This window comes from Pseudophryne corroboree, chromosome 4, assembly GCF_028390025.1.
Source record: "Pseudophryne corroboree isolate aPseCor3 chromosome 4, aPseCor3.hap2, whole genome shotgun sequence".
Taxonomy (NCBI): domain Eukaryota; kingdom Metazoa; phylum Chordata; class Amphibia; order Anura; family Myobatrachidae; genus Pseudophryne; species Pseudophryne corroboree.
The window spans coordinates 739,291,389-739,306,901 of record NC_086447.1 but is presented as its reverse complement, the minus strand read 5'-3'; the positions used below and the strand labels follow the sequence as shown (position 1 = coordinate 739,306,901).

The 15,513-nt window shown below is 47.1% G+C and overlaps 1 protein-coding gene across 6 annotated transcripts in view; it reads right to left on the bottom strand.

Annotated features, from left to right (window-relative positions):
- Positions 1 to 15,513, bottom strand: part of NINL (ninein like) — a 277,291-nt gene that overhangs the window by 97,719 nt on the left and 164,059 nt on the right. For all 6 annotated transcript variants that reach the window (XM_063918113.1, XM_063918114.1, XM_063918111.1 and 3 more), the window contains exons 17-18: positions 15,275 to 15,393; positions 1,378 to 1,724 (exon numbers count right to left, since the gene is read on the bottom strand). In XM_063918113.1, the coding sequence (XP_063774183.1) occupies positions 1,378 to 1,724; positions 15,275 to 15,393 (466 nt within the window). The remainder of the gene's footprint in view (positions 1 to 1,377; positions 1,725 to 15,274; positions 15,394 to 15,513) is intronic.

Sequence of the window (15,513 nt, the reverse complement as noted above, 5' to 3'; positions counted from 1 at the left end):
CATCTTTAACATGTTAAAACACAATTTTACATATTTAAACAATGAAGCTTTGTATGGAGAACATAGTAGATTTTTTTTTTTTTATGATAACCAAAGAAGGTGTCAGTGGACAGTTTAACGACAAGCTTGCTTATTTACTTACCTGATGCTTAACATGTTTTCCAGTATATGGAAGAGAGGTCTGTTTTATATCTGATAAATGAAACCACAAACTAGCAAAATCAAATCTAGGCGGAATTTCCAACCAAAGCCATTCACACAGTGATAGCACAGCCACATATATTAGAAGCTTGTGTTAAGTTTAGTAGCAAACTTCCACAAAAAGTAAAACAGAGTTTTAATGCAGAACATGTTCGTCAAGATGAGCACAATAGCACTGTTTTAATATCACCTGCACAGACTGCCTTCTGAAGACTATTTACCATGCTTCTGAATCCCCATGCTTGTGTATACGTTTCCATTCCAAATAAAGGATTATCTCACAAATGCTAGGAGCAATGGAGGCACTTTACACAAACTTATCTTCCCAACTGCCCTGTACAGCCTGTAGCATGACAGTCCACATTGGTGGACTTCTACAGGGGTGGAGCTTTCATGAGTATTTCCCAAATAAGGACATTTCTGGGTGGGCTTTATTTTGACCCTAAATGGTGGGTAGTAAGCATGTCCCTATCCTCTGCAGAGCAGAAATCCCTATTAATACAATGTACTAACTGTATAATTAAGGTGATGAAGTTAAAAGTAAAAATACACTGAAGACAATTAGATGTGCAAATGTAAAATAGATTTAATTATTTTAACTGGATGCATGTAGAGGTAAAAATTACATCTGAAGCAAAAAAAAAAAAAAAGGAAATGTCTGTCTTTTAACAACACTAGAAATTGATAGGACTGAAACCTGTGACAAGTGACCAGCACCAATATTAAGGCATCATTCTCCTGACAGAAGGGATGGGATGCAGCGGAACAGACCACCCACCTCTGACAGCAATATGAACACTTATTTTGTGGTAAATCTATAAATTAAAGGTGGTATTAAAAAAATAAATTATCTTACAAAAAAAAAAAAAAAGTGCAGTTCAAGTGGATATTTACATATAAATACTGAAGTTGATGTTATAAAGAAAGGTAAACGATTACAAAACGAGAGCGGACAGTCACTGCCATGCATAACAAGCAGCATCCCCCAGAGAAATTATTCAGTTGGCCCACATGCATTATTATATTGCAGTCACAACAAGCATTTGTAAGCAAACAGAAAGCAGGTTAGGTTGTATCAGTAATGCAAAGGACGTTAGTGCAACCAGACAACTCATCAGCTGTCCTACGAACGTAGTCTAGTCTAGAACACCATAGAGTAAATATGTGATATCAGACCTCACTGAGAGAAGTTCATGCTGGTGTGTCCTCTTTAGCTCCTCTTCCAGTTGTTCCTTCTCGCTGGACAGGCGCTGTCCCAGTGCAGAGATTTCTTTAGCATAATACTCTTCCATTGCAGTGCGCTCTTTCTCAAACTTCCTCTCTATTTCATGGATCTGAGCAGAATTTGGGAGCTGTTCTTTCAAACCATCTATAACCTCCTGATATTTGGCATTGAGCTCCTCCACATCAGTCTTCTGCTCCTCTAGCTCACTGATTTCCAACTTGAAGCTGTGTTCCGTGTCTTTTCTTTCTTTTTCAAAGTTAGCTTTCATCAGTTCTATCTCCCTCTCATAATAGTTTACCTAAAAGAATGCAACCATACTTTAATAAAAAAATGCTTCAAAGTGTTGTTAGCATAACATCTTAGGTGAACATATAATTTCACAGTTACACTAGGTGGACTTGTATGCAAGTCATCCATCTACTTGGCTCTACTGTCCACCGTCTTAACCTCCTCATTTGGACACCATCAATTAACACAACCCTTCAGTCCCGCCTTAAAAGATACTCGGATCCCACTGCAGAGCTCACATCATAACATAGCTCTACTGTACAAACGAATACTGTACTGTGAGCAAATACATCACACTATGGTTAAACCCAGCGCTCTATTTCAGGAGTGGGAGACTGTATCCATTTGCTATATAGGGAAAGAGGGGATGCCAGGCAGTGGTAGTTATATTAATGGACAACGTGTTAACAAAAATGGAAAACCTGTTAAATATTAGATGACATATGTACAGTAATGGCCTCAGATTTCCCTGTTCAATTTAGCTATGTTCATGACATTTCAACTTGTGAACTTCAAAGTTTTACAGACATGTGCTGAGATGACAGAACACAGCATTGGCATACTGTAGCAACTGAATATAATAGCTATGATGTATTACATTTATTAAAAAATAAGAATTTACTCACCGGTAATTCTATTTCTCGTAGTCCGTAGTGGATGCTGGGTACTCCGTAAGGACCATGGGGAATAGACGGGCTCCGCAGGAGACTGGGCACTCTAAAAGAAAGATTAGGTACTATTTGGTGTGCACTGGCTCCTCCCTCTATGCCCCTCCTCCAGACCTCAGTTAGGGAAACTGTGCCCGGAAGAGCTGACACTACAAGGAAAGGATTTGGAATCCAGGGTAAGACTCATACCAGCCACACCGTACAACTCGTGATAACTATACCCAGTTAACAGTATGAATAACAACTGAGCCTCACTGAACAGATGGCTCATAACAATAACCCTTTAGTTAAGCAATAACTATATACAAGTATTGCAGACAATCCGCACTTGGGATGGGCTCCCAGCATCCACTACGGACTACGAGAAATAGAATTACCAGTGAGTAAATTCTTATTTTCTCTGACGTCCTACTGGATGCTGGGTACTCCGTAAGGACCATGGGGATTATACCAAAGCTCCCAAACGGGCGGGAGAGTGCGGATGACTCTGCAGCACCGAATGAGCAAACTCAAGGACCTCCTCAGCCAGGGTATCAAACTTGTACAATTTTGCAAACGTGTTTGACCCCGACCAGGTAGCAGCTCGGCAAAGTTGTAATGCCGAGACCCCTTGGGCAGCCGCCCAAGAAGAGCCCCCTTCCTCGTGGAATGGGCTTTTACTGATTTAGGATGCGGCAGTCCAGCCGCAGAATGTGCAAGGTGAATCGTGCTACAGATCCAGCGAGCAATAGTCTGCTTAGAAGCAGGAGCACCCAGCTTGTTGGGTGCATGCAGGAGAAACAGCGAGTCAGTATTTTCTGACTCTAGCCGTCCTGGAAACATAAATTTTCAGGGCCCGGACTACATCCAGCAACTTGGAAGCCTCCAAGTCCCGAGTAGCCGCAGGCACCACAATAGGTTGGTTCAAATGAAACGCTGATACCACCTTAGGGAGAAATTGGGGACGAGTCCTCAATTCTGCCCTGTCCTTATGGAAGATCAGATAAGGGCTTTCACACGACAAAGCCGCCAATTCTGACACACGCCTAGCCGAAGCCAAGGCCAAATATATATATGTGACCACTTTCCACGTGAGATACTTCAACTCCACGTTCTGAAGTGGCTCAAAACAATGTGATTTTAGGAAATCCAACACTACGTTGAGATCCCAAGGTGCCACTGGAGGCACAAAAAAGGGGCTGAATATGCAGCACTCCCTTAACAACGTCTGAACTTCAGGCAGCGTCTTTCCTAGCCTTTAACAGCGTAGGAATCACTTCATCTGGAACGCCCTTTTCCGTTAGGAGCCGGCGTTCAACCGCCAAGCCTTCAAACGCAGCCGCGGTAAGTCTTGGAACAGACAGGGCCCCTGCAGTAACAGGTCCTGTCTGAGAGACAGAGGCCATGGGTCCTCCGAGATCATTTCTTGTAGTTCCAGGTACCAAGTGCTTCTTGGCCAATCCGGAACTACGAGTATAGTTCTTACTTCTCTCTTACTAACTATCCTCAGTACCTTGGGTATGAGAGGAAGAGGAGGGAACACATAAACCGACTGGTACACCCACGGTGTCACTAGTGCGTCCACAGCTATCGCCTGAGGGTCTCTTGACCTGGCGCAATACTATTTGAGCTTTTGTTGAGGCGGGACGCCATCATGTCAACCTGTGGCCGTCCCCAACGGTTCACAATCTGCGTGAAGACTTCTGGATGAAGTCCCCACTCTCCCGGGTGGAGGTCGTGCCTGCTGAGGAAGTCTGCTTCCTAATTTTCCACACCCGGAACGAACACTGCTGACCGTGTTAGCACGTGATACTCCGCCCATCGGAGAATCCTTGTGGCTTCTGCCAACGCCATCCTGCTTCTTGTGCTGCCTTGTCGGTTTACATGGGCGACAGCCGTGATGTTGTCTGACTGAATCAGCACCGGCTGGTTTTGAAGCAGGGGTGCTGCTTGCCTTAGGGCATTGTAAATGGCCCTTAGGTCCAGAATATTAATGTGTAGGGAAGTCTCCTGACTCGACCATCGTCCTTGGAAGTTTCTTCCCTGAGTGACTGCTCCCCAACCTCGGAGGCTTGCATCCGTGGTCACCAGGACCCAGTCCTGAATGACGAATCTGTGGCCCTCGAGAAGATGAACACTCTGCAGCCACCACAGCAGAGACACCCTGGCCCTCGGGGACAGGGTGATCAGCCGATGCATCTGAAGATGCGATCCTCACTTGTCTAACAGGTCCCACTGAAAGTTCCTTGCAAGGAACCTGCCGAAGGGAATTGCTTCGAAAGAAGCTACCATCTTTTCCAGGATTCGCGTGCACTGATGCACCGACACCTGTTTTAGTTGCAGGAGGTCTCTGACCAGAGATGACAACTCCTTGGCCTTCTCCTCCGGGAGAAACACCTTCTTCTGTTGTGTCCAGAAACATGCCCAATATCAGCAGACGCGTCGTAGGAACCAGCTGCGACTTTGGGATATTCAGAATCCAGCCGTGCTGTTGTAGCACTTCCTGAGATAGTGCTACTCCGATCAACGACTGCTTCTTGGACCTCGCCTTTATAAGGAGATCGTCCAAGTACGGGATAATTATAACTCCCTTCTTTCGAAGGAGTATCATCATTTTGGCCATTACCTTGGAACACACCCTCGGTGCCGTGGACAGACCAAACGGCAACGTCTGGAATTGGTAATGGCAGTTCTGTACCACAACCTTGAGGTACTCCTGGTGAGGTGGGTAAATGGGGACATGTAGGTAAGCATCCATGATGTCCAGTGACACCATAATATCCCCCTCTTCCAGGCTTGCAATAACCGCCCTGAGCGATTCTATTTTGAACTTGAACTTCCTTATATAAGTGTTCAAGCATTTCAAATTTAGAATGGGTCTCACTGAACAGTCTGGTTTCGGTATCACACATATTGTGGAATAGTAACCTCGTCCCTGTTGAAGGAGAGGAACTTTGATTATCACATGCTGGAGGTACAGCTTGTGAATTTCCGCCAGTACTACCTCCCTTTCCTTGGGAGTAGCAGGCAAGGCTGATTTGAGGTAACGGCGAGGGGGAGACGTCTCGAACTCCAGCTTGTATCCCTGAGATACCTGTAGAACCCAGAGATCCACCCGTGAGCGAACCCACTGGTCGCTGAAGTTCCGGAGACGGGCCCCCACCGCACCTGGCTCCACCTGTGGAGCCCCAGCGTCATGCGGTGGACTTAGTGGAAGCAGGGGAGGATATTTGTTCCTGGGAACTGGCTGTCTGGTGCAGCTTTTTCCCTCTACCCCTGCCTCTGGGCAGAAAGGACGCGCCTCTGACCCGCTTGCCTTTCTGAGGCCGAAAGCACTGTACTTGATAATACGGTGCTTTCTTAGGCTGTGAGGGGACCTGAGGTAAAAAGGTCGACTTCCCAGCTGTTGCTGTGGACACGAGGTCCGAGAGACCGTCCCCAAACAATTCCTCACCCTTATAAGGCAAAACTTCCATGTGCCTTTTAGAATCAGCATCACCTGTCCACTGCCGAGTCCATAATACTCTTCTGGCAGAAATGGACATTGCATTAATTCTAGATGCCAGCCGGCAAATGTCCCTCTGTGCATCTCTCATATATAAGACTACGTCTTTAATATGCTCTATAGATAGCAAAATAGTGTCCCTGTCAAGGGAATCAATGTTATCTGACAGGGAATCGGACCATGCTGCTGCAGCACTACACATCCATGCTGAAGCAATAGCAGGTCTCAGTATAGTACCTGAGTGTGTATACACAGACTTCAGGATAGCCTCCTGCTTTCTATCTGCAGGCTCCTTTAAGGCGGCCGTATCCTGAGACGGCAGTGCCACCTTTTTTGATAAGCGTGTGAGCGCTTTGTCCACCTTAGGGGATGTCTCCCAGCGTAACCTATCCGTTGGCGGGAAAGGGTACGCTATTAGTAACCGCTTAGAAATGATTAGTTTCTTATCTGGGGAACCCCACGCTTCTTCACACAATTCGTTTAACTCATCAGATGGGGGAAAAGTCACTGGCTGCTTTTTCTCCCCAAACATAATACCCTTTTTTGTGGTAACCGGGTTAATGTCAGAAATGTGCAACACATTTTTCATTGCCGTAATCATAAATCGGATGGCCCTAGTGGATTGTATATTTGTCTCATCCTCGTCGACACTGGAGTCAGACTCCGTGTCGACATCTGTGTCAGCCATCTGAGGTAGCGGGCGTTTTTGAGCCCTTGACGGCTTCTGAGATGCCTGGGCAGGCGCGGGCTGAGATGCCGGCTGTCCCAAAGCTGCGTCATCGAACCTTTTCTGTAAGGAGTTGACACTGTCGGTTAATACCTTCCACATATCCATCCACTCCGGTGTCGACCCCGCAGGGGGTGACATCACACTTATCGGCACCTGCTCGTGATTTTTCCCTATAGCTGCTTTACATGTACAGTTTGCGCCTAAATTTAGTGCCCCCCCTCTCTTTTTTACCCTTTGAGCCTGGAAACTGCAGGGGAGAGCCTGGGGAGTTGTCTTCCAGCGGAACTGTGAAGAGAAAATGGCGCCAGTGTGCTGAGGGAGATAGCCCCGCCCCCTTCACGGCGGACTTCTCCCGCTCTTATATTAATATTATGGCAGGGGATTTTTGCACATATATAGTTTTTTAGACTATATTATGTGCTGTTTGCCAATGTAAGGTACTCTAATTGCAGCCCAGGGCGCCCCCCCCCCCCCAGCGCCCTGCACCCATCAGTGACCGGAGTATGTGGTGTGCATAGGGAGCAATGGCGCACAGCTGCAGTGCTGTGCGCTACCTTAATGAAGACCGGAGTCTTCAGCCGCCGATTTCCAGGATGTTCTTCTTGCTTCTGGCTCTGCTAGGGGGACGGCGGCGCGGCTCCGGGACCGGACGACCGAGGCTGGGCCTGTGTTCGATCCCTCTGGAGCTAATGGTGTCCAGTAGCCTAGAAGCCCAAGCTAGCTGCAAGCAGGTAGGTTCGCTTCTCTCCCCTAAGTCCCTCGTAGCAGTGAGTCTGTTGTCAGCAGATCTCACTGAAAATAAAAAACCTAACAAATACTTTCTTTACTAGAAGCTCAGGAGAGCCCCTAGTGTGCAACCAGCTCGAGCCGGGCACAGATTCTAACTGAGGTCTGGAGGAGGGGCATAGAGGGAGGAGCCAGTGCACACCAGATAGTACCTAATCTTTCTTTTAGAGTGCCCAGTCTCCTGCGGGGCCCGTCTATTCCCCATGGTCCTTACGGAGTACCCAGCATCCACTAGGACGTCAGAGAAATGTAAAAAGTATATTCATAAAAACTCTTTAGTAGATGGAGGACACTGGGAACACTGGAAACACTGGAAACGTTCGAAAGCTGTCCCTAGAGGAATGTACACTCAGAAACAACCATGTGCAAATCATTTTATTTTCTCTTACGTCCTAGAGGATGTTGGGGTCCACACATTAGTACCATGGTGTATAGACGGGTCCACTAGGAGCCATGGGCACTTTAAGAGTTTAACAGTGTGGCCTGGCTCCTCCCTCTTTGCCCCTCCTACCAGACTCTGTTTAGAAAATGTGCCCGGTGGAGCCGGTCACAGCTAGGGGAGCTCCTAGAGCTTCTTTGGTTTTATTTTTTTTCCTAAGAGAGTTTAGGCACAGGGAGGCTGCTGGCAACAGCCTCCCTGCTTTGTGGGACTTAGGGGTAGGGGGGGGGGGGGGAGGGGGGGACTAGTGTCCAACCCAGAGAGGTTAATGGCCACTATCTCCTGAGGGTGATGATCGTTAGCCACCCGAGGTGACCGCTCTCCTGCAGCATGCCGCCACCCCCTAACAGAGACAGAAGATTCCGGTTTACTGTGTAGTCTATTAAGGGTGCACAGTTAGCGCCAGGTATTTAATTTATAACTGCCTGATATAGCACTGTGTGTGTGCTGGCTCCAAACTCTGTGTTCCTTTGAAGGTACTTGGGGGAAACGGTGTCTGACATTTTCCTGTGTGTGTGTGTGGGTGTATGCGAGTTTCTCACATAGCCATGTCCAGGGACTCTGTGTTTTATGCTGCAGAGGAAGTATCTTCTCCAGAGGAATCCATTCCATGTACTAAGGAATGTAATACCATGTTTAAAGCTCCTGAATCTGAGCCTCAATAGCTGGCTTCCATTAAGGGAATAATATCTCAGATTTCTACTAGGGTTGCACATACTGAGGCTGAAAATCAGGTTTTAAAGAAATCTATGGAAGTTTGGTCAGGTTCTGTCCCTATTACTTCTAAACCCCCTGGCATATACACAAAGAAACGTGCACTTGCCCAGATTATGCAAGATGACATAGAAACATAGAAACATAGAATTTGTCGGCAGATAAGAACCACTTGGCCAATCTAGCCTGCCCCTTTTTTTTTTTTTTTTACATTATTTTTATCTTTAACCTTATTTGATCCTTATTTCTTTGTAAGGATATCCTTATGTCTATCCCATGCATGTTTAAATTGCTCTACTGTCTTAGCCTCTACCACCTCTGATGGGAGGCTATTCCACTTGTCCACTACCCTTTCTGTGAAATAATTTTTCCGCAAATTTCCCCTGACACGGATACCGACTCTGGTACGGCGGACGGTGATGGGGATGTGCTGAGGGGGGCGGCATTCCTTGCAAAGGGGGTTAAGCTCATGATTGAGGCCATTAGGGATGTGTTACACATTACTGACACACCACCTGAGCAGGTTGAGGAGGCTTACTTCACAGACAATAAGAAAGCCTCAATAACCTTCCCTGCATCTAAGGAATTAAACGCATTATTTTAAAAGTCCTGGGAAACCCCGGAGAAAGAATTCCAGGTCCCGAAAAGGGTTCTTGTTGCTTTTCCCTTCCCTGAGGAGGATAGAAAAAAAATGGAAAACTCACCCATAGTTGACGCATCTGTCTCCAGACTGTCAAAAAAGGTGGTGTTACCTGTCCCTGGATCTACCGCGTTAAAAGAACCGGCTGATCGTAAGATTGACACTACGCTCAAATCCATATACACTGCTTCAGGAGTGGTGTTAAGGCCCACTATTGCCTGTGCAAGGATTTCTAAAGCCATAGTAAAGTGGTCAGGCACATTACTAGAGGACTTAGATACGATGAATAGAAGTGACACTGAACTGTTTTTACGCAACACACAGGATTCGGCGGGTTTCATGGTGGAGTCCATGACGGACCTGGGTCCTCTTAATGCAAGGATATTTTCCATGGCTGTCTCAGCACGCAGGGGACTCTGGCTACGCCAATGGTCTGCAGACACGGAATCCAGGAGAAGTGTGGAGAACCTATCCTTCACAGGTCAGGCTCTATTTGGGGAAGCGTTGGATGCGTGGATTCCACGGCAACTGCGGGTAAGTCGACATTTCTTCCCTCAGCTGCTCCTTCTATGAAGAAACCATTTCCTTCATCACCATCACAGTCCTTTCGGACCGCAAAGAGAAAGAAGTCCAAGCCCCCTACTACCTTCTTTAGAGGTGGTCGGGCAAAATCCAAAAAGCCTGCACCTACAGGTTCCCAGGACCAGAAGCCTTCTTCTGGTTCCTCAAAATCCTCAGCATGACGGTGGACCGCACAGCCTGGAGAACGGGCTGGTGGGTGTGAGACTCAGACGTTTCAGCCACGTCTGGGTGTCGTTCGGCCTGGATCCCTGGATCCAGGATATTGTGTCCCAAGAACTCCCACCTCCCCGATTCTTCAAATCAGGCTTGCCAGCTTTACTGACGGAAAGGGCTATCCTACAGGAAGCCATCCAAAAATTGGAAAAAAGTCAGAGGTCATTGTTCAAGTACCACCTCATCTGCAACACATGGGTTATTATTCAAACCTTTTTGTGGTACCGAAACCGGATGGTTCAGTCAGACCGATTTTGAACTTGAAATCGTTAAACCCTTATCTGTGGAAGCTCAAATTCAAAATGGAGTCTCTGAGAGCGGTGATCTCAGGTCTGGAGGAGGGAGAGTTTCTGGTATCCCTGGTTATCAAGGATGCGTACCTCCACATTCCGATTTGGCCGCCTCACCAGGCTTATCTCAGATTTGCACTGTTAGACAGTCACTGTCACTCAGTTCCAGGCACTGGCATTCGGTCTCTCCACGGCACCGAGGGTGTTCACCAAGGTGATGGCAGAGATGATGGCGCTCCTCCGCAGACAGGGAGTGAACATAATTCCATATCTGGACGATCCGCTGATAAAGGCATCGTCCAGGAAGATGTTGTTACAGTCCATTGCTCTCATGACTCATCTGCTCAGGGAACATGGTTGGATCCTGAACCTTCCAAAGTCACATTTGGAGCCGACAAGGAGATTGTCTTTCCTGGGGATGATCCTCGAAACGGACATGCAGAGGGTGTTTCTGCCGGTGGAGAAAGCGTTGATGATACAATCGATGGTCCGGGATGTCTTGAAGCCTGCCCGGGTATCAGTTCATCAGTGCATTCGCCTTCTGGGGAAGATGGTTGCCTCCTACGAGGCTCTACAGTACGGAAGATTGCATGCTCAGTCATTCCAACTGGATCTCCTAGACAGGTGGTCGGGATCTCACCTGCACATGCACCAGAGGATACGTCTGTCGCCGAAAGCAAGGATTTCACTCCTCTGGTGGTTGCAAATGCCTCACCTTCTGGAGGGCCGCAGGTTCGGGGTTCAGAACTGGATCCTTCTAAACATGGATGCAAGTCTCCGAGGTTGGGGCGCAGTCACCCAAGGGGAAACCTTCCAAGGAAGGTGGTCAAGTCAGGAATAACTTCTTCCAATAAACATCCTGGAACTATGAGCTGTATACACCGGTCTTCTACAAGCAGCACACCTTCTGCAAGATCAGGCCATTCAAGTGCAGTCAGACAATGTCACGACGGTGGCCAACATAAACTGACAGGGCGGAACGAAGAGCAGAGGTGACAAGAATCCTCCTCTGGGCAGAAAGGCACACAGTGGCACTGTCAGCAATCTTCATTCTGGGAGTGGACAACTGGGAAGCGGACTTCCTCAGCAGGCACGATCTCCATCCAGGAGAGTGGGGCCTTCATCCGGAGGTGTTCGCAGAGGTGACAAGTCTTTGGGGTGTACCTCCAATAGACATGATGGCCTCCCGTCTCAACAAGAAGCTTCGGCGGTACTGTTCCAGATCGAGAGACCCACAAGCAGTGGCGGTGGACGTCCTGGTAACTCTGTGGGTGTTCAAGTCAGTGTACGTGTTCCCTCCGCTTCCACTCATCCCAAGGATTCTCAAACTAATAAAAAAGAACAAGAGTTCAGGCGATCCTCATTGCTCCAGACTGGCCAAGAAGGGCTTGGTACGTGGATCTTCTGGAGTTATTGCTGGAAGATCCGAGGCCTCTTCCTCTTCGAGAGGACCTTCTGCAACAGGAGCCGTTCGCTTATCAAGACTTACCGCGGAAACGTTAGACGGCATGGAGGTTGAACGCCAGATCTTAGCTCGGAAGTGTATTCCGAGCAAGGTTATTCCTACCCTTAGCTAGGAAGGGAGTAACGTCTAAACATTATCTTCGCATTTGGAAAAAAATATGTCTCTTGGTGTGAATTCTAGAAGTTTCCTACGGTGGAGTTTCTCCTCTTCCTGCAAGCAGGTGTGGATATGGGCCTGCGTTTGGAAGCCATAAAGGTCCAGATTTCGGCTTTATCCATTTTCTTCCAGAAACATTTGGCTGCCCTCCCTGAGGTTCTGACTTTTTTGAAAGGGGTTCTGCACATCAAGCCTCCCTTTGTGGCGCAGACGGCACCCTGGGATCTTAACGTGGTGTTGCAGGATTGGTTTGAACCTTTACAGGAGGCTGAGGTCAAGTTTCTCACGTGGAAGGCTGTCACTTTGTTGGCCTTAGCTTCTGCTCGACGTGTATCGGAATTGGGGGCTTTGTCCTGTAAAAGCCCCTACTTAATCTTCCATGAAGATAGAGCTGAGCTCAGGACGTGTCAGCAGTTCCTTCCAAAGGTTGTGTCAGCTTTTCAGATCAACCAACCTATTGTGTTGCCAGTAGCTACTGACTCCTCAATTACATCAAAGTCCTTAAATGTTGTGAGGGCTTTGCAGCTCTATGTGAGGAGGACGGCTCGTCACAGAAAATCAGACTCTGTTTGTTCTGTATGATCCCAAGAAAAGTGGGTGTCCTGCTTCTAAGCAGACGATTTCTCACTGGATCAGGCTCACTATTCAGCATTCATATTCTACAGCAGGATTGCCATGTCCAAAATCTGTTAAGGCCCACTCTACTCGTAAGGTGGGGTGTTCCAGGACGGCTGCCTGGGGTGTCTCGGCTTTGCAGCTTTGCCAAGCGGCTACTTGTTCTGGGTCGAACAAGTTTGCTAGGTTCTACAAGTTCGATACTTTGGCCTCTGAGGACCTTAAGTTTGGTCAATCAGTTCTGCAGGAACCTCCACGCTCTCCCTCCCATTCTGGAAGCTTTGGTACATCCCCATGGTACTAATGTGAACCCCAGCATCCTCTAGGACGTAAGAGAAAATAGGATTTTAATTACCACCGTTAAATCCTTTTCTCGTAGTCCGTAGAGGATGCTGGGCGCCCCCCCCCCCCCCCCTGAGTCTGGTAGGAGGGGCATAGAGGGAGGAGCCAGCCCACACTATTAAACTCTTAAAGTGCCCATGGCTCCTAGTGGACCCGTCTATACCCCATGGTACTATTGTGGACCCCAGCATCCTCTACGGACTACGAGAAAAGGATTTACCGGCAATAATTAAAATCCAATTTATATAGCGCTCTTTCTCCAATAGGACTCAAGGCACTTAACAGATACATAGCATAATATAGTACAGAAAGTAATGAAGTACAGAACAGCTTTTCATAAAATACAGATGCACGTAGATTCTAAAGGGACATTATGGAAATGCTCAGTAAACCGGAAAGTCTTGAGTCTACTTTTGAAGGATTCTATAGTAGGAGCCTCTCGCACTGTGCGGGGAAGTGAGTTCCATAGAGTCGGAACCGCATGACTAAAAGCTCGACCCCCAGATGAATTACAGGAGATTCGAGATACTGCTAAAAATACTTCATCTATAGATCACAGTAATCGAGTGGGGCAGTATGGGATCAGAAGCTGCTTCAGGTACCTTGGGCCCTGGTCATGTAGTGCTTTAAAACTCAGTAAGCCAATCTTGAAGATGATTCACCATCTTACAGGCAACCACTGAAGGGAGTAGAGGATGGGTGTTATGTGGCTAGAGCGGGGCTGGTTGGTTAACAGCTTGGCAGCTGTGTTTTGCACCAGCTGTAAGCAGTGCAGTACTTTTGCTGGGAGACCAAGGTAGATGGCATTACAACAGTCTAATCGAGATGATACAAATTCATGTATGACTTTTGGCAGATCATCTGAGGGAATTAAGTGCTTGATTCTGGCTATGTTCCTCAGGTGATAGAATGAGGATTTGATTGTGGCTGATATCTGATGTTTAAGTGTCAAGCAAGCCTGTGAGCCCGAAACAAGGTTGGAGAGACAGCCTTGATCAGAAGATAGTCCAGGTAGAGAATGACAGACAACTCTCTGCCTCAGAAGGGCAGCCATCACTGCCATTATATTTGGCAATACCCTCAGCACTGTGGTAAGGCGACTAGGAAGAGCCTAAAAATGAAGATGGGACTGAACAGCAAATCTGATAAGGCAATGGTGTCCTTCTAGGTATAAATATGCAATTACAAGTTTTTGATGTCCATTACTCCACAAATTTGTCCTGTACACACAGTTTATGACAGGCCTCAAAAGTCAAAACCCCATCATGTACCTGTCCACCCAGCACAAGATACTTAGAAATTTAGGGGTATATTCAATTCATGTCGGATCCTTTCCGATGGAGTATTCAATGCCGGATTTGGCCGTTCCCGACATGCTAACCCGACTTTCTTTAAAGTCGGATTGACATTGTTGGAAACGGTGCTAAAACCCGTCTGATTTAGCCGCGTTTCCGACAACACAGGTGGATGGGCAGCTGAAGCCACCGATCCGTGTGCTTTCAGACAAGTCGGGAACTCCCGACTTGTCGGAAAAAATGTGCAGGCACTGAATAGGTCAGGGCCCCTTCCGACCTGAAACAGTCGGAAACTGCAGTCTTTCCGACAAGACGGCAGTTTCAGACAGGAATTGAATATACCCCTTAAGGTTCAAATATGCCAAAAGATCCACCAAGTGTTTGGACTAACAATAGATTTGACTAAAACTCCAATCCCTTCTGCTCTTCCAGGCCTGAAATGACTAACCAAGAGGAAACAAAGTGCCAAAAGAGCTTTCCTCATATAGCAAACACCTTAATATTGTAATCAGGAAGACTTCTGGTGAATAATTTTTACTTATTTTTGAATATCATTCAAGCATCAGACATGGAATCAAACCATTGAGCTCAGAAGAGAAGCAGACATGCTCCTCCCATCAATAAAGATCTCCAGTGGGCAGCCCACCCATCATGCCAATACCAGAATGATGGCTTGGGAGCTGGATGCTTAATTGTCCAAAACGGATTCCCAATCTTCTGACCTCTACAACAAAACAGAAAACTGCCCTCTGGCATTTCATGAACAACAAAAGTGGTGAAACCTATGGCCCATAGGTCTGGTGGTAACGGTAGGTAGAAAATAACTCCTTACCATTGTGGTCAGGTCAATAAGCCAATTTCTTATTCCCAGATAAAAGCAGGGACACCAGAGTACTCTTTAGACTGTGCATTCACCATCCAAGCACGAAGCCAAAGGAAACAGAGGGAAGAGACTACAGATGTTGAAAATCAGGGCTGCAATCAGGAGTACAGGTAGTACACCTGTAAGGAGTCCGGACAGCACAGAGGGCCACGCAGTGTGACCCGCAACCACACTTGTTTTTGAAACTGCAAACTCACTGCCCCACTGGACATTGGGGACATAACTTCCGTTTATAGTTACAGCATGTCTTTCTCTTACCTTTGTTTCAAGTAGTATTTTGAGGTCTTGGATTTCTTGCTGTAGTTCTTTGACTTGATGCTTGGTCAGCTCAGCTTCCATGGTCATAGGAGAAGTTTCAGATGTCACAACCGGCAGCCCTAGTAAATACCATCTCATTAGAATGTACCAAGCTTCCCAACTGCAATCCATTTATGACAGTCATTTCTTCCATTACCTCAGTATATATGATCCACTATGAGACGATTACAGTTACTTTA